General features: G+C 41.6%; 3 protein-coding genes across 3 annotated transcripts; all 3 read right to left on the bottom strand.

The window, feature by feature from the left end:
- On the bottom strand, positions 414-1,884 carry LOC8076704. Its single transcript, XM_002438511.2, has one exon. The coding sequence runs from the start codon at positions 1,786-1,788 to the stop codon at positions 1,027-1,029; it is 762 nt and encodes a 253-aa protein (XP_002438556.2). The 5' UTR covers positions 1,789-1,884; the 3' UTR covers positions 414-1,026.
- LOC8061958 (dentin sialophosphoprotein) lies at positions 6,341-9,814 on the bottom strand. Its single transcript, XM_002438512.2, has 2 exons — positions 9,637-9,814; positions 6,341-8,079 (listed from the first exon to the last, which is right to left on the bottom strand). Exon 2 carries the CDS (start codon positions 8,069-8,071, stop codon positions 6,728-6,730), a length of 1,344 nt encoding a protein of 447 aa, XP_002438557.1. The 5' UTR covers positions 8,072-8,079; positions 9,637-9,814; the 3' UTR covers positions 6,341-6,727.
- Positions 22,382-23,789, bottom strand: LOC8061959. The gene has a single exon (XM_002438513.2). It carries the CDS (start codon positions 23,591-23,593, stop codon positions 22,790-22,792), a length of 804 nt encoding a protein of 267 aa, XP_002438558.1. The 5' UTR covers positions 23,594-23,789; the 3' UTR covers positions 22,382-22,789.

Consider the following 26,826-nt stretch of genomic DNA (forward strand, 5'->3'; position numbering starts at 1 on the left):
GGGTAATTCGAGTTTTAAGAAATTTGGGGTTTCAAAAACGCTATCCGATGTTGTCCCAAAATAGCATTACCCGAATTTTCAAGTACCCAATATTTCAGATTCGGTTTCAGGTAATACCTGTTATACCCAAAATTATTTTGGGTAATGGTGAAGTCTATTTTTGCATTTCAGGAAGTCACTAAGTCGGCTAAGCCGACTCTGGCTAGGTCAGCCCTCAAAAAAGTCGTTTCCTTCGTCTAGGCTTCAAATGTGATGTAAGTATGCTTTCTGACTGTCTTGACAATAGAAACATGATGGAGTTCATGATGCACTTTGGACACTTTTGAGTGTTAACAAAAATGAAAGATAAAAGATTGCAAGTGAATTTTAAATCACATAATCTTTTAAGGATACATGTAGAATAAAGCACAAACATCCACATATCACTATATTATATTTATTTATTTAGAAAGTCCGGGGTACAAATCCTTCATATTACATACTATATGCCCAATAAAATTGGGGCAGGCATAGAATTACAATTTTAAGCATATAGATAGAGCTGATGTCAGCGCCGCTTGTGAGGCAAAAAGGCACAAGAGTCCCAAGCAAAGCCCCATAAAAAAACAACTGCTACCCCATCAGCCACGACCTCAACGCTACCAAAGGGTGACCATATATGCATATTCCACTGATGACCTATCAGCTGGAAAAACCTGCACCCTGAAACAACTTCAATTTGATCGGTCTCCATGCAACAGAGGTTGCATGAACAAACCAGACTAAGCATGACTAGACTACTACTAACGCTGCCCAAGGTTCTAGCTCGCTCAAAGCTAGAAGTGAGCAAAAAACAGCCACAATGGCATGTAAACAAAAGCATGCACTCTCTAGTCCGGCCGCTAATAAATTGAAAGCTACTTAATAACGAAGCACCAAGCAGCAAACTAATGCACCCTCTAGCCTACAAAAAGAATTGAAGGTCAAAGAAGTGCAAGCTTGCCATCATGCTAAAAACTCATCATCGTCAACCAACAACTGATCGAATCAGTTTTTGTTGATGGACGACGACGTTGCCCGTTCGTTGAAGTCGTCGGTGATGAAGGGCATGCAGCTGGAGCTGCGAGCGATCCCAGTAGTGCCGCCGCCGCCGCTGCCGGCCTTGGCGCCGACGGCGACTTCCCTGACCTCCCTAGGGTTGATGCTGGACCTGGACCTGGGGCCGAGCTTGGCCCGGCGCCTGAGGATCTCCCGCATGGCCTCGGCCTGGAACAGCACCGGGTGCGTCCGGCCGAAGCCGTTGAAGCGCTTGCACACGCCCATGTGCGCCCTGAGCGCCTCCTCCAGCGTCCCGCCGCCGCCGCCGTTCATCTTCTCGGCCTCCTCCGTCACGGCCTCGGCGCACAGGCCGCAGACCCAGCGGCCCGCGAACCTGCCGCGCACGCCGCGGATGTACTCGGGCGTGCACTCCTCCGACATGCCGCAGCACTCGCACTTGGCGTCCTGCACCTCAGGCACGGGGTGCAGCAGCAGCTGCTGCTCGGCCTGATCCGCCGCCTTCGTCTTCTCCTGCTTGTTGACGCCGCCGGCGCCGTGCTGGTGGTGGTGGTGGTGGTGGTGGAGCTCGTAGGAGACGTCGGAGACGGTGCGCTGCAGGGCGTCGGACGAGGTCCGGCGCCGCTTGATGTCACCGTTGCCGCCGCCTGTGGCGTTGTTGGCGCTGGCGCTGCCGATGTTATTGCTCGCCATCGCAATGAACGGCGCCGCCATGGCCATGGCGACCGCACACGCCTCTCTGCTGGGAGCCATATGTACGGATCAAATCTCTTGGTGAATATTCTTGGCACAACTAACTTAAGTTCAAACTTCAAAGTGAAGATTGCTAACACTGTTGCTATGTATGCAAACTATATATGCATGAGAGCAGCCATGCATGGGAGCTATTTATAGAGGCTTGACAGGTCGGGCATGCGTGGTAATAGCCACTCAATGTGTCAAAAAGGTGGCGTGCAACTTGATGCGTGTAAATAGTGGTGGATATGCGGCGCACCACTGCACAAATCTTGACCTCGAGATCTGGTAGAAAGTGGTAGTAGCGGCTGAGAGAACCTTTTCGCCAAGTTGAGGGGGGCGGCGATGCATGACGCGCGCGATTCTGATCCTATGCACGTGATACCGTGTCCAACAGCACAGGGGGAGGGGCATCATCATCAGCATGTACGTAGGGTGGAAAATGGCCGGCGCGTACATATATATTTGTAATACTAATAAATATGCAAATGGTGATCGTGAAATCAAGCCAGTTGCATTGCGGTCGCGGCTATGTTTTGGTGTTGCCAACAGTACTACTGTTGAGGGCGTGATTATATGATTTTGTTCACGGTTTGTTTCCCACATCATCATGTGATTAACAAATTAATTATTTGAGGCCTAGTCAGATGAGATTTACTCCCTCCGTTCCAAATTATAAGTCATTCCAAAAATCTTGGAGAGTCAAAGCATTTTCAAGTTTGACCAAAAATATAAAGAGAAATATAAAGATTTATGTCATAAAATAGGTACACTATGAAAATATAACTAACAAAGAATCTAATGATACTTGGTTGGTACCAAAAATGTTATTATTTTGCTATATAAATTTGGTCAAACTTCAAAAACTTTGACTCTCCAAGATTCTTGGAATGACTTATAATTTGGGACGGAGGGAGTAGTTTAATACATGTTTGGTTCTCACATAAATTAATATTGTACTGTATGTATTTATTTACAGCTATCACATGTTGTGTAATAATTAAATTTTCAGATAGTCAACATCACTAAGGTTATCCATGGCCATGATTCCGTCTCCTGCATGGACGACAGGCTGGAAAGCATAGTGGTTCACGAGCAGCTCGCCATGGCCGCCGGAGACGTCTCGAACTGGGCTTTAATTTCTAGACTAGGACGTCGTCGCAGTTCTTCGCAACTAGCTAGTAAGAATGGAGTAGAGTTTTGAGAATCAATGTCCGGCTCCTGCCAGATATTGTCTGTCCGGCCGGCCTCGGTTGAACCATTACACTTTAAACAGAATTTCTAATAATATAAATAAAATGGAATGTACTACTAGACAGCCTTTAAATTTTGGTCTGAAGATATATATATACGTGGTCGTAAAAAATACAAGGTCTGATTGGTTGGGCTCCAAAATCTGCCCAGCCCAAACTAAATCCTAAACCCTAAACGAACAGGACACTCTAAATATTGATTTGGAATGTGGGCTCACAGCTGCTTCATGCATGAATCATCACTGGCCAGAGTAATTGTCTATCGAAGCATGCATGTATATATATATATCCAGAACTCTAAAATTTGCTATCAAGCTACAACTCTCCTTAGTAGCAACTATTATTTCTCAGAAGCTTCTAGAGAAAAATGAAAAGGAGAAATGGGATCGAGCGATAAGTAATCAGCTCAAAGCATAGCTCCTTTTCACAAAAGCTATCAGCTTATCATACCTTACATGCATGACTTATCAGCCTTTTTCTCTAGAGCTGGGGCCATATATACTCCTAGTCATCATTTAATTTATCGCTATCAGAAAAGCAGGGCTATAGGCCTATAGCTTATCAACATGTCCGAGCAGTAAGTGCGTAAAGTTTGCAAGTCACATGGTCTACGCAAACTGAAACTGATCGACGTTGCGTGACGGTAGCCATGGATTTTTTTTCCCCCGTTGCCATAAGCATCAGGGGACCGTAGATATTATGCGAAATAGACGTGTTGGTAGTTCATGTTATGTCATCAGTGACATACTACCTCTGTCCTAAATTAAATATTGTTTTCGATTTTCATGTGTTACAAATTTAACTCGATTTATAGAAAATACGTATAATATTTATATTTTTAAATAAATTTATTTAAAAAACTAGATTTAAATATGTTTCCAATGATACTAATTATACAGTATATTTAATTAAAGTTATTTCTCGAGAAACGAGAACGATAGTTATTTTAAGATGAAAAGAGTATATATGTTCGGCACTTCGGCATCTATATGCAGCATTACCCCTTGTATTAAGGATATGGACATCTTATTTTATATTATGGGGTCATGTGAATTTTGGTACGGTCCTCAAATAAAAAGTTCATGATTGGTTACATTCTGATCCAGATTTTTTTGTAAACTTTGATTAGTTATAAATGCTTGAACTTTACAGTACTATGAAGAACATTTGTAGAGACGGTGAAACTGTTTTTAGAGGTTGTTCACCACTATTTGAGTGATGATTTTTATTAGGAGCAGATATTCAACCGCTCCAATCAATTTATAGGGGCAGTTGGTTTTCCAACCACCTCGGAAATACCAACTACCTTAGAAATAATTTCTTAGAAATTTAAGAAGACATAAAAGTAGTAAAAGTATTTAAAATATTTAATCTCAAGAACAACCCACTAGCAACGCATCATGATCGCAAGTCGCCACTAACTCACTAGTCACACATATTTTTTCTATAAAATAAATGCAGGCATTTCTTAAGATTCAAACTCATGACTTTTGCCCTCGCTCATGATATAACATGTATGCTATTGTTTTGTCTTATTCTAGAATTTTATACTCAATATTTGGGCCCTAAATGATCTAAAATGGGAAAAGTTTCAACTACAAGTTGTGGTTGATCACCATGATTTACTACTTTGGTACGGGACATGTCTCCATTTGAATTTTTTTTAAAAAAGGAAATAAAACATACTTTTTGGACTCTAAATGACCTGAAATAAACATAATATCAACGATAAAGTTTTATATCTTTTTGAGATCTATAGCTTCGATATAAAATTTGTATTCATCTAACTATGTTTAACAAATTCTAAATTTTTGCAACACCTACTTCTAAAGCTTTTTAGAGATGGGGCAAATATATTTCCATAGGTGGCCTCCATGTCTGCCTCTATGAAAGGGTTTGTTTTAATGAAAATCTAAATCTACAAAGTCGTTCACCATTGCCCGCCTTTGCTAATCCATTAAGTAATTCTATAGCCCCGTTGCTACCCCATCGCTAAGCATGCCGCTGATGAAAAGCTCATTAACGAATCTCATTCATGGGCCACCTTCTCCATCATAAATGTCGCCCTTGTCGCCTTTGTCACTACTCGGGATCCACCCTACACTTTGACTTGTAAGGAAGAGGTAGAGAGGAGAGATACCAATGAAGATGGAGAGAGAGAGTGAAGGTCATTAGTGGGATTTGCACAAGACCGAAGACGATGGCAATGGCATGTAGAGAGCTGGTGGAATCTGCACAGGCATTGGTAGCCTTGAACACCTCGGATGCCACCCTTGAACTCATCGAAGTTGGCCTCAAAGTCATTGTTCTCTATGGGACTCTCCTCAAAGTCGTCATCCTCCATGGGGCCTTCCATGACGATGCGTAGGCGTGCCCTCTTTGGCTTCTTCCTCTCTGGCCAAAGGTGACCAACCCCACTAGTACCTGTTGGGTCCTTGTGGGACCCCTCGCCAGATCCAAAGACCCATGTCAAATGTGTGCACCCCTTGCCAAGGTTTGCATCGACTGAGGGAAGGGGCAAGAGCAGCAATAGAGGGGATCTCTCGGTGTTGGGGGAGGGAGACTAAGAGAGAAGTCTAAGAGCGAGAGAAATATATATCTAGGGCGATTAGGAGGGAAGGCTCTCATGGATAAGAGAGAAGTTTGGGATGGCTCCATGTATGGTGTTGGGAGAGATTATATTGGTTAAGGTTTAGAATGGACCAGGTTCCCTTTTTGACATGATGGACGCATTTACAGAGATAGTTATACTTGTAGCCGCCCTACATGTACCACATCACATCAGTCACGAGAGAGGTAAATCAGACTACGTTAATAGTTTGGAAACAATTAGACTTTACAAAAAAAGATAGAAATAATTTCTCAAAAAAATCACAATTAAAAATAATAAAATCTGATTTAATCTTAAAAAATAGCTCAAAAAATAAGAAACTAATTTCATACCTTTTCTAAAAAAATCATGTTCTCTATTATGGTTCTTAACTTTTTTAGTAGATACGCTTTCTAGACTGAATGGTGGCAAAATAGTAGCCCATTGCTGGAACGAATTTAACTGATAATCGTGCGACACGGGCTGACCCATGAATATTTTTGTAGGCCGTGGCATGTAAGAGGCCCAAACACAACCGGGGCATACATACGGCATCCATTGGGAAATTATATGCCAACTTCAGTTTGCAGAACCACAACAGCACACTTCACCAGGCAACCATTTGCTTACCACAATGGATGGCCATCGAATATGAACTGCCTCTGAAAGTTCGTATATAAGCGCAAGATAATGGCATGGTTGCAGAAAAAAAATTGGCTCTAAAATCTAAATGAGAAACATGGGCGTACAAACCCACAGGTATCAGCAGTACATTGCCAGCAGTAATCAAACCAGGCAAAGGGTGTTTCGCCCGCACTTACATGCAGAATATTGTATGACTTTGTCATAATATGCAACAATGAACAGAGTACCATGTAGAGATTAATAACCGTGCAGCAATAATGACTCATTCTAGTACAACTTGACAAGAAATCATGCCATAAGCAATAAGCATAGCAGATAACCAATCTTGCGATAGGCACAATTGTACTTCGGCAGTATCAAATCACGATAAGCCACAAACGTGAACATTTTTTCTATGTGCACTAGCCCCTCTTCAATCTCCAGGAACAAATCTGTATAATAAAACAATGTTCGTGTCTCGATGGTGGTATCACTGGCTTTCAGTTTTCCCAGTTTGTTCAGGGTCGTTACCATTTGAGTCATTTGCTCCAGAGCTGCCATCAGCCCCTTGAGATTCATTGTGCTCGTCATTGGTGGATGTGCTAGTTTCAATTTTGGGATCCACCTGCTCACCATTGTTAGACGTTTCTGTAGCTCCATCACCCTTGTTAGATGTCTCTTCCGAAGAACCATTCACTCCACTTGAAGAATCTCCTTGGGAGTTCTCTGCCTCAGTTGAGACACTGCTGTTCTCAGAGTTCTCTTCTTTGGAATGTGACGCTTCAGTGGTTGTACCTGTTTCCATGCCCTTCTCATCATCACCAGATGCAGTCTCAGTATTTTCTTCTGCAGGGGTGCTATCAGATGAGTTACCCTTGTCATCACCAGATCCAGTCCCAGATGATGCTGTTGCACTTTCATCTTCCAATCCAGTTTCAATATGTACAGCCTCACCAGTGCCATGCTCAGATGAATCTGAGGTAGCAGAAGTTGCATCACCTTGGTTTTCACTGGCATCATTTTGTGAATTATCAGTATGAACTGATGGTATATTCCCTGTTTCATCAGGAAGACTGCCAGTAGCACGGTCATCAGTTGCTTCGGCCTTGGCAACATCAGGAAGGGATTCAGAACCACTTTGAGTATCAACTGCCTCCTTTTTCTCACCTTCTCCATCTGATCCATTCCCACTTCCACTTGCACTGGTTGATTCATCGCCTTGCACCACTTCATCATGAGACGCTCCACTTGCCTCCACAGTGTTTTCCTCTTGTGAATGATTGTTTCGGGGCATATCATCTCCAGTTGAATTGACTTCATTTTTACTCTCATCAGTAGATTTGGATTCAGTATCATGCTTGCCTTCTTCTGCATGACCGGTGGTTTCATCTTCATTGTTATTATTATTAGCTTCTGTATTACCATCTGCACTGTTGATTTGTCCTCCTTCCGCTTCTGACCTCTCATTGTTTCTCTTGTCATCTTCATGCAAGTTAGTACTGTCTTTATCAAACACAGTTTCTCCAGTATTCTCATTATGATCAAAAGTATCTGAATGATGATCTGCAGCACCTTCCTCTGGTTTAGTTGTTACATCAGAATTGTCGCCAACCATGTAACTACCTGCCTTTTCTTTCCTCCCCTGGAACACGCTTCTATCATTATGGGCAAGCTGGTCCTCAGCATCATCCAAGTACTCATTTTTCTTATCAAAGGAATGCTTCACCTGATACAGGAGCCAAAAAATAACACCTAAAAGTAAGGTAGCTTGGAGTAGTGTTTTGATTCTTGATCCCCTGTTCCTTTGGTTCCGGCTATTTGAATGATGAAGCATGTTTACACCTGGTTAAACAATGCATAATAAACGTGAGGTTACTAGTTAGTACCAGTCAGCACAAGGCACAAAATATAACAAGATAATCTGAGTAGATGTTCGTGAACATAGCACAACAAAACAGTAGGTACAGTAACTGTATTCCGTAAAGTCTGCCAATGTTACTTTCATGCTTTATTGCTAGAGAAGCAGCAAAATACACAGAAATATTAAAGCAACTCTTTGAGTCGGGCAGTTTCTGAGTGCAACTCCAGTGAAAGATGGGTGTTAGTAACTTAGGATCTACTCCCTCCATTCCAAATTATAAGACGTTTTGGCTTTTCTACATACATCTCTTTCACTATGCACTTAGATATACACTTGTAACTTGGAATGGAGGGACTAAGATCTAAGAGAACAAATATGGGTTCAGAAGGAAAGACTCTGTCCTGGTGAAAGGATGTCCAAGTATACATACAATCAGTAAGCATAGTAAGAGAAAGCAAAGATTCACATGGTTTATGCAATACAAAACAAGAGAAACAGTGGAGCATAATATATGGAGAGAGAGAGAGAGAGAGAGAGAGAGAGAGAGAGAGAGAGAGATAAGATGTACATAAAAGGAAGCGTTTCGAAGGCCATAAGCCCATATAACCGAAAACAGTATGGAATATCAACTTATGAGCTGGACGCATGGAGGAGCATTGAGTGCAGCTCTCCTTTCCCCTTTCCTCAAGCAACAAGCACAAAGCACAATAAAGCATGCATACATACATGGCAGCAATTTATGCTCTCAGCTCCTGGAGACACATTTAGTCGCAATTTCGTGGGAAGCAGTTTCCAGATCAGTATATGTTTAGCCAAATTCAGAAACAACAGAATGTAAAGTGAGTTATTGAGTTTCAAAATGTAGACATCCGAAACACCCTTGTCAAACTTAGTACTAGTATAATATGCGGAGTTTCCAAAGGGGGTCAAACTGTCAGCCGGTAGATTCCGAAAATAGGCAGCAAGTTGGACGGGATTGGATTTGAGCAAGAATGGTTGTAGAAATGTCACTTTCCTCTTCCGTTTATGTCTGGATTTGCAGCCTGGAACATATTAGGCCACACTCACACCCACCCAAAGCCAAACCCAAACGTACTGCTGCTTGAGCTTGAACCCCAGAAAAGGAACATGTAGTCGCTTACGGATCCACTTGTGTGGAACAAGCAAATTGAGCACAGGAACATCCCCAAACCCTTGTCAGTTGTCAGTTGTTCGCTTGAACCCTTGTCCACGAAGGCTCCCCCCTGGAGGAAGGGCGAAGCAGAGTAGCAGACAGAGGATGCAGATGAAACGCGGCGCGGAATCAACTAGGCCGGCCAGGCGAGCGGCGGCAGCGGGACACATTTGCTCGCTCGGCGGTGAGCGCGAGCATGGAAGCCACTACACAGACAGTAGACACAATCATCCGCCACACATAATCGGTGGAAGCCCCGATTCAGACCTACGAAACCAAGCGCCTCGCGAGCAGTACGACACTACGACGTGGGAGGGACCGAGGGAGCGCAGCGCAGACGAGGGTCGAGGAAGGGACCACGGACCTGGTTGGTTCCGGCGGGCGGGCGGACGGGCAGTGGAAGGCGAGCCGCGCCAATGGCGCCGACAGCGAGGCCGGCGGAGGACGCGATGCTGTGCGGCCTGCGGCGGGAGAGCGCGGCAGAGCGGGGCGGGGCGGGGGTGACTGCCGCGTGACCCGGGGAGGACCCTGCGTTGATGGATGGATGATGATGATGGGGTTTAGTTGGTGGCGACGTGGTGGGTGTTGGGGTTAGATCTGGGACGTGAGCGTCGTGGGGAGGGGGGCGCGCTGGTCTGGTTTTTTTTTTTTTTTGTGGCCTTGGATGTTATGTACGGAGTGCTCTTTGCTTTTTGCTTTTGTTTATTTATTATTTTTCTCCGGCGGCGTGCCTCTGTCGCGGCTCGCAGGGTATTTTGGGTTGTCGCTGGGCAGTAGGCCCTACTGGTCAGGACTGGATCTGGCGCTCGTGATTTGTTCACGGCCGCGCCTTGGATTCTTCGCTCGTGGCCTCCCCTCGTGCTCGTGCTCCGCCCGCGGCCAGAGCGTAGGCGACAGGCGTCGCACCTGCCCCGTGGTGCGTCGTACGGTGGATTCCATCGGTCTTTGATTATCGGACGGAGATCCAGCTGCACACGCCAACGCTTTGACAGGGACGCTAGGTACTGCGTGCGGGCCTGTTTAGTTGGGCTCATTTTTCTTATCACTCATCGTACGTGAAAACTTTTAGTAATATTTTCGTTTTTATTTTACAATTATTATTCAATCATCAATTAACTAGGCTCAAAATATTCGCAAATTTCAAATAACTATACAATTAGTTATTTTTTTATCTACATTTAATGCTTCATGTATGAGCCGCAAGATTTGATGTAATGGGGAATCTTGCAAAAATTTTGCGAACTAAACAAAGCCTGAATGTGCATAAAGTACTAAATACAAAACTAAAAACACAACAAAATAATTTGCGAGATGAATTTTTTAAGCTTAATCAATCTAGAGTATTATTATAATTTATTGTGAGAAAAAAACAATACTGACTGACTGATAAATTTGGCTGATAAGCTCAAGTGAACGGTCGCTGAGATCGTGATAGGTTTGCTTGCCTACAGCACCGTACAAGTGTTAGATATTTAGATAAATTTATTTAGGCATATTAGCCCAAAAGATTAATAGGAATCTGTAGCAAACATGTGATCTAACCACAAAGTTTTAGATATCTCCGTTGATGAAGAGTTTAAGTGCAACGGGATGTTTGGTTATGCGCCACGCCGCGTCATGACTAAGTTGGGGCGAGTTATGGTGACGGCGCCAAAATCGTTTGCCACAGAGTTTGACGGCAAATGAGTATGATTTTTTTTTGGCTACCTTCAAACTAAACATGTGTTGTACTTTCTATATCCCAAAATAACTGTCGTTTTAGATTTTCGTATCGCAAGTTTGACTAATTTTATAGAAAATACGTGTAACATTTATATCTCCAAATAAATTTATCAAAAAACTAGATTTAGAGACCTTTCTGATGATATTAATTATGTATCATAAGTATTAATATTTTTTAATATATATTTAATCAAAGTTATTTTTGGAAAGCGTAAACGACAGTTATTTTGGGATAGAGAGAGTAGTATGAACTACGATGAGGCAAGTTGTGGTAAGAATCCAAATACCTCCTCGAGAGAAGAGGCAGTCGGTCTCACCGGCAAGGGTTTACGGTTTGATTGTTGCATTATGTTTTGGGTCAAGTATTTAAGTGGGATGTGTAGTCCATTGAATAAGCTTCCCATAGAATCCAAGGTCATTTTTGGACTTCAAGTCTAAGAGCTATGGTAAGAGCCTCAATTAGCACATTAGTTTTGTAAAAACATGCATCAAAATTCACTGGTGAACAGCCAAGAAGTTGCACGAATAGTGACTCAAGAGAGCATGTTTTGGGCTACCAAACATTGGATTTCTCTGGTGCTCCACCAAAGAAAGCACAAGAGTTTTAGAAATTGTCGAAAAATAGTTGTTGAAGGTTGGCCCATATGACTAGCCATGGACTCGATCTTACCATCTGTACTGCAGTAGCGCGATATAAGAGCTTATAATGGCTAGTTTTTTTTTGTTCTCCTTTATGTATAGAGGGATGACTAGCTATGGGGCAACTCTCGGCCACTTCGATATATTGTATACTTGGTGAGAGCCTCATTTTAACCACCCCTCTCAGTCTGCAATGAAAGTATAATGTGGAGAGTGGGTGAGTACTCTAATATGGTGCATTGAGAGATTAATCGAGTGATACTAGGTGATTGTGTTCTCCTTTATGTATAGAGGGATGACTAGCTAGGGCAACTCTCGAACACTTTGATATATTGTATACTTGGTGAGAGCCTCATTTTAACCACCCCTCTCAGTCTGCAACGAAAGTATAATTTGGAGAGTGGGTGAGTGCTTCTAATATAGTGCATTGAGAGATTAATCGAGTGATACTAGGTGATTGCTTTGCAAGCGGTTTTTCTTGTTACTCTTGGAGATTATTGCCTCCTAGAAAGTTGAAGGTTGTGATATCGTGAAAGCACTGCAAGGAGATTGTACAGTCACTCTATAGTTTGTTTTGTGATGGGCTCTTGTGCTTGTCCCCACCAGAGAAAGGCAAAGAGTAACTTTAGTATAAACATGGTGTGGAGTGGTTCGCGATGAAGATTGAACCCACCTCAACGTGGGTTATGGGTGACGGGCAAGTCACCAAGACCAAGAGAAAGAACTCAATGTCTTCAATTGTGGTTTGATCACTTGAGCTCTTTACATTCAAGTTATTTACATTGTTAGAAATATTTTTTTGAGTAGTTAGAAATATAATGGCTTGCTTGTCACCATAGGATTGCAAAACTCGACTTAGACTTAGGGACCTTGTGGACTCAATACCTAGGGGTGTGGTCATGTTTTGGCTACTAGTTTTAATTGCACACGCTTATTGTCTTGGTCTTGCTAATGGTTTTTAAACTAATTGTTTACCCCTCCTCTAGTCGGCCTTCTTGATCCTAATAGCTATTGACATGCACGTCGCCTAGCACTTAAAAAGCAACATCATTGAGTCATGACATAGATTTATTAAAATGTGAACATCTACATTAAGGCAAGAACTTAAACATGGATGGGCAAGAATGAGCTCAACTAACTAAGCTACGCACAATTCATAAAAAAAAGTTTGCTAGTTTAAATATTTAAAATACTATGTATAGATTTTAAAAATCTCTCCTAGGTCACAACTTATTTTACTATTGTGGCAATAAATCAACCTTGCCTTCGTAACTTTGAAGCGAATTCGCTACACGTGAATATGACACCGAGTGTGGGTACAAATTAAATCTTCCCCAGGTCACAATTTTATTTTATTGTTGTGGTAATAAAATCAATTAACCTTGACTTCGTAATTTTGAAAGGAAATCGCTCCACGTGAATATGGCACCCACATCCTCGAGTGTGGGTACAAATATATACCTGTAGGTGACTAGGTGTAGGTGTATGTACGTGTATAGGATTCTAGGCACGGGTATGATTGTAGGTATTTCACTTCATCCATTAGTGTTTAAATTAAATCATCTATTTTTATTTTAGTGATGATCTAACTTGCAGATATGAGTACTTACAGTTATAGGTATTAGAGCAACCACAATATTGTTCAAAAGCATTCTATAGTTCAAAAGCATTCTATAGTAAGTAAAATAATATCTACCAGCTAGCTAAAATTCTATGAGAGCAATTCATAACAAAAGGTACTAGAAGCTCATGGACTACTTATAGAAAATAAAAAATGTTATTTTTCTCTTTCTCCTCTCTCTCTCTCTTTATTGATCTTGTACGTATAGATGAATAATTTTTTATCTCAAATGTTACTTGTTGGCTGAAACATTGTGGAAACAAAATAATAGTTATGGACTGGTTCTATGAGACTGGCCTAAGAGCAACCACAATATATATGAACCAAGTTACCAACTTGCAATGAGTCATGGAATTAAATGTTTATAAAATTATAAAATAAAACTATGCATTGAGAGTTATTATTTCATTCAAGTTTTATTTGATATGGCATCCTTAGAATAGCGTTACGAAACTCTCCACGGAGATTGACCTTATACTTGATGAATATTACGTCTATCTTTTAGAGGATGCAACTATGGCGTGCATGGCAGTTAAAGTGTTTTTTGTTTGATCAAGTTTCTAATAAATAGTATTCACATTATGGCTCTAATAAATTAATTTATTATAAAAATAAAATTCATAGTCAATTTAATAGTATTTATTTGATATTTATCTATAATTGGTAAACTTTATATTAAAACATGATAATGTTCCATAGTTGCGTCTTTTGAAAACGGAGGGGGAGTACATGTAAATACTGATGTAAAATGTTACCGGTGAGACAATCTGTTGCCCATATAGGTGAGCTGTTTTTTTTTTGCCAAATATTTGTTTCCAAAGCAGTTTCATGGGTGAAGCTGTTTTTTTTGTTTTCCTCTCACAAAAAACATGAGTGGGATAAAGCAGAAAAAAGTAGTTTATTGTAGCTCTCTCTATTTCATTTCTTTCCCCCATTTATGCAAGAAGTAGTTGGTGAAGCTATTTTACCAAATACTTTTTTTAAAATAGCTTAGCTTCATTTAGAAAGTTGCTTATAAAACTATTTTTTTAAAAAAATAGCTTTACTAGTGAAGTTAAGCTGTACCAAACAAGGCCATACTCTATCCTAGTGAACCCACCATATCCTACAGCCTGTGGCAGTCACTTTTTTTAGTGTTTTTTTGGCCTTTTTTCGAGAGGTGCAACGTCACCTTTCACCAAGCTGCAATTTGTCGAGCAGCAGACCAAGCGTCTAACAATGATCAACCTAGGATGAATGGGCCGGACTGATAGTGCACTCGTGCAGTACGAAGTTAGGTTAAGCTTCACCTCCGCTAGGGATGGTGGGCCGTTAAACCCATTTAGCTTGATGGGCTACTGATCTATTGGGCTGCGATTGTGGCCTTGGCAGCTTGGATCCCACAAAAGATTACTCCCTAAATTTTTTTTTTTTGTAAATCCCCTAAATTAGTATCTTAGACTCCAATAATCGTCACCCAAAATACAAGACCTATTTATCCTTTGGATAGCGCTACAGGTAAAAGGTTCTATACCTATTTTTAGTCTTCTCCAACAACAAGACCTAAAAGACAACACTCTCTGTAAATGGGTCTCGAAGAGAGAGAATACCCAAATTTGGGTTATGTCTCTCCTGATACCCAAAATAGGTCTTCTGTATGGGTACTCTGTTGGAGGCTATAGGTATTGTGTTGGAAATCTATTTTGGGTTTGGGTTCCCAAATAGGTCTCCTATTAGAGACAGCCTTATTGGCGTTTAGGACAAACCTAATTATTTGATCTATTTTATCACTTCTCAATGAAACATAACGTGTCACATTAACAAACATCAGTTTACTAGAAAAAACTTAAGACAAGAATTAATTGAAAAATCAAGAAAATTTAAAATGGGAATAATTACTCTAGCACTATGTTTCTTTCAAACTAATTGGTTGATTAAATCTGTTCACCTGAATTTGAGTCTCCAGTTAAGCATGGCCTTTAGCGACATCTAGGTGTTAGGCAAAAGCAACACTATCTCAGCTGGCACCTAGATGTTTTTTCTCCTAATAAAGCTGCTCTTATAAAGGTAAACCCCACTAGATGAATTCTCTCTTCATGCAAGGTGTCCACATCATTCCCCACTAAATGACCCACTAAATATTTTATCTCTTCATGCAATATGTCCACATCATTCTCCACTAAGTCCATATCATTCCATATTAATTATAAAAAATAACCATGTCATCTATATCATATGAAATACTTTAAATCTTTAATATATTCACATACAAGTCATGTACATACATTATTTGTTTCATCACCAATTAATTCCTCTATAATGTAACCAAATATTAGTTTTTGTTTTATTAGCTTAGCAAATTTTTACTGGATCTAATACAATAAAATACATGCAGGTCAAATTTATATGTGTACATACATAATAGACTAAATACTGTATAGTAGTGTTATGTATATAATGATTTATTTTTAAGAAAATTCCGTAGCAACGCGCGGAAAATTCACCTAGTTCTATATATGAAAGTGGGGCAATTAGGGGTTCACAAAAAAAATTACGGGCATAAATTCATATACGCGCTTGATAATATTAAATTCTCTATGTAACTGTAATATGAAGTTGCTCTATCAAGCTCTTAAAACATCGAGACAGATGCTTGACTATAAAAACACTCTCAATGTAGAAACTACTTGATAGTTTTCATAGCCTAAGAAATTACCCATAGAAATCACACCACACAGTGAAGAACTCATATGGGCCCCTTTCTTATCCCCATCCAATCCGTTGTCCCCATCCAACTATAGGAAGTAACGAGCAGCCTCTCTAACGCAGCGCCCATATATAGTTTCTTCTGCCATTGACTCCCGTGAAGACACAATTTCTTATTTAGAACCTGTTTCTTACATTTTTACTTTCTCTCCTCAATAAATTACTTGCCACATTAGCAAAATATCTATATGGCAAGGTAATTATTGGGAGTGGCCTAAGAATTTTTTTCAATAACAGGTGATTTGTTTTCCCTAACATATTTAGCGATCTCATCAATTTTCTTTTCGCATCCAAACATCTTTTTTGTTTAGAAATACGGTTCCACTAAGCCTGCATCTACTCAACTAGGGATGTATGATACGACCTCTATCCACCAGCCAAACACACCCTTAAATGGCCAAGTCCTAGGCACTTGTTTGGTTAGCCCTTGGATGAGAAGTCTATGGTGCATATGAGTAGCTAAGTTACATTGTGACTTAAAAAAAGCTAAGTCAGTGCAATTGTGGTATAATGTTTTTGAGTGAAAATTGTGGTATGATGTTGATGGTTGGCACTAATTTTGAAGAAATAAATTACTAACAAAGTCTCCACGTAATTAGAGATCTCCACGTGATTAGAGATATATAGATTGTGATAATTAAACCTTATGTATTATATGGAAATACATAGAAACAAACAACTAACTTATTTTGCATATCATTTTATAATTTATTTGGGAATTAATAATAATTCTCCCTCTTGAGGTGATGGAGTACATGGCTAGGGTTGAAAGTGGATATGGATAATTCCGATCCGCTCCGAATCCGAATTTTAAGGATATTAATAAATGTTTTTAATATCCGTGTGGATATGGATAATCCGAATCCGATTACAGGCAGATACGGTGTAGGATATTGGATTGGTAAAATCCGAATTATCCAATAATTGAACACGGATTATCCGACGTTTATAATAGGATAATCCGAATATTTTAAGAAGTCCAAGTGAAAAAAAATATAAGTCAGCCTAACCCATGATACAAACATGATTATATTGTAGCCCACAACAAAGCTCGTCTGATGAAAGAATTCTATCAAAGTGAAGGACTAGTACAAGGCAAAGAGTGAAGACAAAGTTTTGCCTAATTAAGAATATTTACTTATTTTACACACTTTTTATACTCTTAAATTTAAACTCCTAACATGTATTAAAATTTTCAGATCTTAAATCGAAGTGGTGGATTAATGGTGATTATTTTTTGTTGCACAAACGCTTTATTACTTTGGTTAATGAATTGTTTTTCATCATAAAAAATAACACATAAACACATATTATCCGACTTTAAAAAGTCCGCTTCCGCTCCGATACCGGTCCAAATCCATACCATTTTCGACATCCTAAAAACTCCGTCTTCGTATGTGAATCCGCATAATATTCGATCCGCTCCGAATCCGATCAAGAAAAAAGGATTAGGATATGGGGAAGCTATTATCCGCTCCGATCCGATCCGTTTTCATCCCTATACGTGGCATCAGCGGATACAGATAGTATTCCTGGTAATACCCAATTTTTTTATACACTAAGTATATATAGATATATATATACATATATTTAATATATTATCATTTTTATATTAAGGAGCCAATAAAATTTCTCTCTCATTCTTTTTAGTCTATTTTTGTATTTCTTTTTTCACACAGGTTCTAGTTAGCTCGATTGCCAAAATTATTCTATTATGTTGTTTCAACAAATTAGAACCTAATTATTTATCTCCAGATCACATACATATTGACTCATGCCGTCAAATATCAGTCTAAATTATATCTTGTTTCCAAACTCTTTTCCAAGATAAATCTGAAGATGCGTATGACAACATATATAATAAAGTATTTTTTTCGTGTAAGTGAACAAGGCATGAGTGGAAGGCAATTTCATAATCCCCATTCCTAAATCTCTAACCCTAGCCGACCATGCATGACGTAGTGGCGGCACTGCTGGTTGCCGGTGTCCCGAGCTTCTGGCGACGCGGGCGGTGCAGCACGGGCACGACCTCTGTGTCTACGCTACGCCTACATGGCGACAGACGAGGACGCACGTCGGTCATAAGGTTAGAGACAACAGCTGAGCACAGCAATCCACTAGACACCAGTAAGGGAATACCAAGGTTCAAATTCTAGCTCCGCACTGATACGTGGCGACAGTGACAAGAAAGCCACCAGCATAATTGGTCGCTTCGAGTGCGTTTTGGGCCTTGTTTAGTTTACCTCAAAAATAAAAAAAAATCAAGATTCTCTATCATATCAAATCTTGCGGCATATGCATAGAGCATTAGATATAATAAAAAAACTAATTACATAGTTTACTTGTAAATCGCGAGATAAATTTTTTAAACCTAGTTAGTTCATGATTGAATAATAATTATCAAATAAAAACGAAAGTGCTAAAGTAGCTAAAACTAAAAAAATTTGGGAACTAAACAAGGCCCTGATGTGCGGACAGCAAGGTCGATTGGTCGAACGGTGTGCAAGGACAGTTTTGCCCTTTGGTGCGGTATAATCAAATATCTGGGGGAGCGAAATCATTGTCATTGAACGTGGTAGTGTCTCACACGATCTAGCGGAAAAATGCACTACCTCTGACCGAAAGCAAGAAGCACAGCCTCGATCGGTATATATATATGGTTAGCAGTGGTGAAATAAAGCCTGTATCTGTGGTGTGATTAGGAGGTCCTTGTGAATAGTGCGTTGGTACGGTCTCCGTCGCCTTTTTTCCGTCCCCACGTTGCGCCTTTGTTGACAGCGACAAGCGAGCATGTATGGCGCTGTGTTTTAGGGGTGTTTATTTGAGGACGATAAAATTTAATTGGTATTGTAGTATTTTTATTTTATTTAATACTAATAATTATGTTTTTATTTGTGTTTTTAATTTTATAAATAGTTTATATTTAGTACTTTATGCATATGTCTAAATATTTGATGTGATAAGTAATTAAAAAATCAGCTCCAACCAAATAGGGCCTTACTTGTGTGTGTATGTATAAATAAATGGAAGTGCGATTAGACGCCACATCTTTATTATTGTAATGAACTTGTGGGTCGTGCACAGGATGGGTCGTCTCGCTCTCTTTACCTGTATGATTGAGTAAAGTTTTGTTTAGTTGGTGAAATTTTTTTGTGTTTAGCTATTGTAGTACTTTTATTTTTATTTGACAATTATTGTCCAATTATGGATTTACTATTCTAAAAAAAATTGTCACGGATAAATTGTGTAATTAGTTATTTTTTCAATCTATATTTAATACGTAAGATTTGATGCGACGAGAAAATCTTATTTTTTTTTTGAAATTTGGGTGAAACTAAGCCAGGCCTAAGCTGAAAAGCTTACGTACATGTATGTCAGTAGTGGTGTGCCGGCCTGCTGGTCCATGAAGTGATCTAGCTGTTCCGCTGTTTCGTTCCCGAATCCAGGGGCAAGAGTGCAACGGACAGCTATCGTACATTGTACACGTACCTCTCTGTACGTCCTCCCGTAGTCCCCGCCGTGTGCCAATTATGCACAAGTGGGGGTGCATGTGGAGGGCATTAGCTTAGCTAGGGTAAGCTGCAAGCAGATGATGCATGGGCTTGTTGGCTCTGGATACTCATCGTTCTGGGGCTTTGTTTAGTTCCGAAAAGATTTCAGATTTCGATATTGTAGCATTTTCATTTGTTTGTGACAAATATTATCTAATTATGGATTAACTAGGATCAAAAGATTTGTCTCGTGATTTACAGCTAAACTGTGTAATTAGTTTTTATTTTTGTCTATATTTAATAATGCTCTACGCATGTGCCGCAAGATTCGATGTAACGGAAAATTTTTGGGGTAAACTAAACAATGCCCGGATGCTTCTGGACCGCGCCACGGACGATCAGATGAACGAAACCGCATGGTGCCCGCACCAGCACGCTCACAACAGAAAAACAGTTGGGATCGACTCCGCGCGATCCATATCGTCCACGCGCGCATGGCCGCCGACACCGGACCCCAGTCCCCAGCCGCCGATCGAGGGGCTAGCTAGGCCGGGAGTGGTTGGGAGCCGCCACTGCCAGCCACTTGCTGGGTCGGAAGGAGAGGGGCGCTCGCCCGCCCGGCTTTTGCAGCAGCAGCTAGCCTTTGCGTGCGTGCGTGCGTGCGGGCTGCTTTTGGCGATTTTTTTTTTTGCGTGACCGGTCGGCAATCGCCATCCCTATCATCATCGACCACAATTACAGACGCCGCAGGCAAGGCAATGCGATCATGCAAGCAAAGCACTTTGACAGAGGACACGTGGTCTATGATCATCTAGCGCCCCTCGGATCCTCCCTCCGATGGATCGCGCCCTCGGTTTGCGAGCCGCGGCCGATTTTCCCAGGCTTACTCACGAAGCAACAGCCAAACAGAGGTGAGGGGATCCAGCTCCATCGGCTGATCGAGTGATCGATCCTTCCCTACTACTAGTACTAGGGATCAAAACTGGCCACGCACGCAAAAGGCTAGCGCTCTCACGCTAGGGTGCCAATGCATGCATGCATGCATATAAATCACCCCTACTTGATTTTTTTAAGACCAAACTAATGACACTTGGTTTTGACCACTGCATTATACTACGCGTCAATATACTACTGCATGTGTTTTCTCGAGCTTCAGCTATATATTGACCGGCTATATTCGTATGCTGTATACGATTCTGAACTTTCCATGTAGTCGACACAGCGCTACACACGACGACAAGATTTCCAATTAATTCTGGGCAATCAATATACATCGTTAAAATCTCTGGACTTTAGGGGAGATTATAAACCGAATGCACATATCTGATCTTGCTTTTGGTTTTTCAGCAGCCCTCTGATCCGTTAATTTGCAACTCTGGTTTCTTTGGACGGTTCGAAATGGTGTAATTTTCAAGCAAGTGCAACCATTAGTTCTTCACTGCGCAAGACAGTTTTTTTTGAAGAGAATTTACTCAAGTTATTCTTAGAGAGAGAGAAAAAAAAAAAAGCTTAGCACCTTTGTTTGACCAACGAGGTACCACTTCAGATAAATTTATGGGAAATCTCTGTTATGAAACTAATAATGTTAGTGGGCTTATACCGAATTAACTCTTGAAGTTCAAGAGCTCAAGAGTTATAACTGAAAAAGTTCAAGGGTCATCTTCTATCTATATAAGGAACTTATGTATTCACTATACAGGGATTGAGAAGAAAGAAGAGAAGATTACAAATACTTTGTCTATGGTGTCATCTTTCTGTGATCTTGCAATGGGAACGGGAAACAGGATATTCTACTAGTTCTTACGTCTCTTGTTGCTCATATCACCTACACGGAATGCATGCATGAGTAATTGGACCAAGTTTACAAAGGAAAATATAAATCCACTTCGTTCTAAGGGGTCATTCCAATAAACATCAATTCAATAACAAAGTTCATCGATTACAATTTTCAAAATAATAGCCATAAATCTTCTGTAGATAAAATACTCCCCTCGTCCATGAATAATAAATCAACTTATAGGCTTATTCCGAGTCAACTTTTTTTTAAGTTTATCCTAAATTAACTTATAGATTTTTTTTAAGGGACTGAGCGAGTACTACAGTGCTTTATAACTCAACTACATAGTGCACCTGCCTCAAGACAATCATGGTTAAACATAACTGCAAATGGGCTCGTGGCATGCAAGAAAACAGAACAAATTAACCACACTCTGCTCGTGTGCGTTCAACTGATTTGTCGCGCCGTCTATGCTACTCCTACTAATCTATATACATCCAGTACGTCCAGTAGCCCAGGTCTCCTCGTGGAGATTTGATGATCACTTGATCTAATCACACTCTGCTGACGGCTGACATCGATCACTTAGCAGGTTGATTGCTACACCATCATGAACGGTCCAAGCCACAATTAATTCAGATCGATATATAGTGATATCCTTGAAGAACTGATCAGCTTAATTAGTATCAAGTCTGGGCCTCGGATCCGTTCCAGCTTGAGATATCCCACACGGTACCTTCATAGTTTCGCTCACAAGAATAATTGTAGTAGTATGAGGCAAACCGTTATGAAGTAAGATCCAAAAAAAAAAAAAGAAAAAAAAAGAAAAATGAAATCTTGTCAGATGCAAGATATATAGGACAGAAATTAAAGCCTTTTTTTGTATATTCATGATTAGACGATTCTCTGATGTAAGACGACAGCTCGATCGATGTGCGACAGCATGTCGACCAAAGATCGTCTGAAAATTACATGTAGCAGTGGTTTCTAGAACAATACTAAGTACAAGAGTCCTCTAGTGGCTGGGGCCAGCAGGACATAATGAGGAACCACACACATGAGCAATTCTTACGACCTAATATCATATCACTAGTGTTCTTCTTAAGTGCTAATGTATTTGCAACATATATATCTTATTACTGGCAGCAAAATACATGCCGCGCCAAAACAAAATTTACACATACCGTGTACACATATATACTATACATGCATGGATCTAGCTTGCAAACATGATGTTGTGCAACATCTCTCTCCCTCACCAAGACCAAGCTCTAGACTAGCTCTATGAGTAGCTTGCTCTCTCAACGAACATGCTTTTATCCATGCATGCATGCACAAACACTGCTACTAATATGTAGTATATGGAGTTTAGCACAGACGACACACACTTCACACCTTATGAACAAAATTAAGGTTCATCCAAGCTAATACCCTATGGACACATATATACACATATATATGTGTGTGTGTGGAATGTGGATGCATATATATATATATATATATATATATGGCTTCATGGCTTCTAGGCGATTCCAGAGACCGGTGGCGCATACCCGCCGCCGTAGTAGTCCGGCGTGGCGGTGGCCAGGCTCTGCTGCGTGCGCAGCTGCTCGTAAAACTTCTTGATGAACTCCTCGGCTTCCAGGTCCACCTGGCCACCGGCCGCGTCGTCGTCCCTGAGCGGGAACGGCGAGTCGGTGATCCTGAGCTTCCTCGCGTGCGCGGGCGTGCGTCCAAAGCTCGCCCACATCGCCGGCGACGGCGTCGCGATCAGCGCGAGGGGAGACGGTTGTTGTTGTTGTTGGTCCGAGCTGGTGTCGCCGCCGCCGTCGTTGTTGTTGAGGATCTCGAAGACCCTGGCAATGTCGGCCGCGTCGTAGTTGTACCAGCCGGGCTCGGCGCCGTTCGCGCCGCGGTGGGTGCCGCGGCGGCTGCTGCTGTTGTTGTTGCGGCGGCGGCGCTTGCCGGTGGGGATGAGGTTGAGGTGGAGGGACGGGTAGGACGGGGTGTTGCTGCAGCTGAACTCCACCTCGCGCGGGTTGTAGACGGCGAGGGACGGGTCGAGTGCGCGGCGGCCGCGGCCGGACGACGAGAACTGCTGCTGCGGAGGCACCGCCGCCGCCGCCTCAGCCTTGCTGTCGTGGTGGCTGTTGTGCCCGTGGGCGGTCATGAGGTTGCCGAGGGCCTTGCCGGCGATCTTGCCGCGGTGGACGAGGAGGTGCAGGTCCATGGCCAGCTTCCGCTTCGGCATGCCCTTGCGGAGCATGAACAGCACGGCGCGCACCACGTGCCACAGGCGACGCGCCATGTTCGGCTCCATCGCCATCTCTCGTTCGATCTCCTCGATGATCAGTTTTGCTGCTGCTCGATCGACCTTGATCTTTCTTGCGCTGATTTGATTTTCGAGATCGATCGATCGTGTTGGTTTTTGTGGTGATCGATCGAGAGACTAGTGTGCTTGTTCGATCGTGGAGCTGCTTTGGGGTTTTGCGTTTTAGCACGAGTAGGAGGAGGGTGGGGGTGAGGGTCTATTTAAAGCCAAGTACCAAAGGTGTGTACGTGATGGCTGCTCCAAGTGCGAAGTGGCTAATCAACTAGTGGTGGGATCCATGGATTGGCCGTCAGGGAATAGTAGTTTGACAAGCGGCACTAGCTACGCCAACAAGGGAGCTCACTGCACTGACCACTGGAAGCTAAGCTATTGCCACAAAGCTCTACCACAGGCCTAGGTGGCTCCGTGGGGTCTCTCCATTAGGAGCCATCATGCCACTCCGGCATTGTCGGATGCCAACATGTTGTAATTTCTTTGTAAAAATACCAAAAAAAATGAATAATGCGCCCAAATTTTATTAGCGACGTGTTGATTCAACAATTGATATAGAATTTGCATGTAATTGGTTTCCTATTTCATTGTGAGAGTTGAAGACGGCTTCAATTTCTAGTTGAAAGTAGTCAAAACACATGAAAAATTAAAGTTCCTTTTTTCCCATTTGAAAATTCTTTTTGAGCGACTAGCCATTTGAAAATTCTAATTTCTTATTCAAATTTCAAAAATATGTTGAACTTAAGAAGGTGAACATGAGAGACTCAAGCTTCATATTCTTATTATTAAGAAGGTGAATATGTTGCATTTTGTAAAATGATTGTTTTATTCTAGTTTTGATCATTATTTTCCTATAAATCCATATAATTTATCAACAAATGAATTATATTATAAACTATTTTTTGATATGACTAGCTAAACGTGAATTTTATGATGTTCATCTAAATGAATTTATAAGAATAAATGGCCATTATTGCGTCGCACTTCTCTGTATAGGAGTTCTGTGAGCTCCACTATATACTCCAAAAGCTAACTAAAATAAAGTGATTGCACCATGGTTTAACCCTTTTCCTCGTTTGTTAGCTACGTGGCACCAACCCCACAACAAAAAATGCTCTAAAGCAGATCAACTTACTAGTGCAATTATTGGCCATCTCCATTTACTCTGGAAGGGACACCTTTTTTTTAACTTACTCCGGAAGAGACACTTGGTATGCACCCGAGAGGGAGAAAAAGCTTCAAATTAATTTATGATGTGTCCATACCTTGTTCACTATCAGTTATCTAGACGTTTTTCTTTCTATATAAATAAGTTATCTAGATGTTTTTCCGTTACGAGATGCATAAATAAAATCATGTACCCGGTCGCTACTATATATATAAGCATCATTGATGTTAGAAATTTAGACATTTTAATGTTTAATTTAATCCAGAAAATTACGAATAATATAGTGGTGGCATATATATGTGTACGTGTGCAATTTTATCACTACTCAGATTAGAGATAAATATTGCAAGAACTACTGCAACTACAGCAGACATACTGAAAGTGAAAAACAATCGTTTGAGATTGTACCCAGAGGAGGGACCAGTGCCGAAGGCACCGGCGGCTCCATTCGCACTAGTCGACATAGTGCGTTGCTCGAAGTAGCGGACCACAGTCGGTGCAGGAAGATGTTCGCAGTGCAGTCCCGCGAACGTCCACTAGGAAGAAGACGAAGTAGTCGATCACGATCCGCCGGACGTCCACCAGGAAGAAGACAACGAACTCGCCGGTGAGCAGTCGCGGAAGACGCTCCCTAAAAACCTGATTGCCCGCAACACCCGAGCAGGTGTCTCGATGCAAGGCGTCGGGTTCCGGAGGCCTGCTCTCCCGATCTCTGTGCGCGCAGAGGTTCGGGACGGGAATGGACAGAGAGCAACTCGACAGGAAGAGAGAGGACTGAATGTGTTCTCGCAGGTATGGAAAGGGTGAGTGCGAACGTCTGATTGATGACAATTAATCTCATTTAATTGCCTTAAACCGAGTCAATCAATTAGCAATTAATTACACAACGGTCGGATCCCGTTTTTCCTCCCTTTCCTTATTCACCACGCATGTGCCACGTCAGTCTGGTCTGGTCCTCCACGTCACGCTCGCTCGACCTCGACAAGACAAGACAAGACAAGACTCGCCTCGCCTCGCCACGGCTCGGCGGCGGCGCGCGCGTGTGGCACCCCTTCACCCTCCCTCAACTTCTCCATAGGGGCTAACAAAGGCCACCTATTTAAGTTGAGTTAACACATGGTCAATCATCAATATGGTACTAAACCATTTTCATTATAGCATTAATTATGGGCCCTTGAATTAATCATCAAATATAATTGTGGGCTAATGGCCCATTATATTTAACAATCCCCACCTATTTTTAGGGCACATAAGAAAAGCTCTCGAGTTTCCATGTCGTTTCATATACCAGTCTTTTCGGTGGAGACTGTTAAGTTGAACTTCCACCTAGAGTACAGACTACACTTAGCCACAACTTGAACAATGGACTATGCCTTGAATTGCAAGTTTTGTGTGATATAAGTTTCATCTACACTCATAACTGATTGTAAGTGCATTCGCCCCCGATGTGGGTTTTGATAATTAGTGACAACCAAATTAGGGACTAACATGTTTATCGAGCATAATCTACAGGTGTTAGTCCATTGATGGAATTGAACGAAAACATTCGGTGAATTATAACACCCCTAAATTTCTAATGGATGAACGGTGTTTCGACTCAAGTGGCTACAAAGTTTTTATTCTTTGTTTGAGTTATAGGAAATGCCGCACTATCAAGAGGGATGCAAATCAAGTTGGTAAGATGAGGATAAGGGTGCTAAGGTCAATTTACTTCTTGCGCTTGAGAGACACACTTGCACGCACGAAGCACTAGGAAATTTCTTCTCTGCCAGGGTGACCCGGTAGTACCAACCCTCACGGCCGGTGGTACCGGCAGTGCCAGCCTTTCTCCTGAGTTTTGCGAGAAAATGAACTACCGGTAGTACCGGGCTCGGGCCGGTGGTACCGGCCAACACTAGTAGTACCGGTGTGAAACGCCGGTAGTACCGGCAGGCCAAATCTGCGCTGACTTTGGTTGCGGAGATTTGAACTGCCGGTGGTACCGGCAATGGTCGGTAGTACCGACAAAAGCCCGGTGGTACCGGTAGGCTTATTTCTCGCAAATCATAGAGACTTCTTTCTGTTAGAT

This window comes from Sorghum bicolor, chromosome 10 (genome assembly GCF_000003195.3).
Source record: "Sorghum bicolor cultivar BTx623 chromosome 10, Sorghum_bicolor_NCBIv3, whole genome shotgun sequence".
Classification (NCBI taxonomy): domain Eukaryota; kingdom Viridiplantae; phylum Streptophyta; class Magnoliopsida; order Poales; family Poaceae; genus Sorghum; species Sorghum bicolor.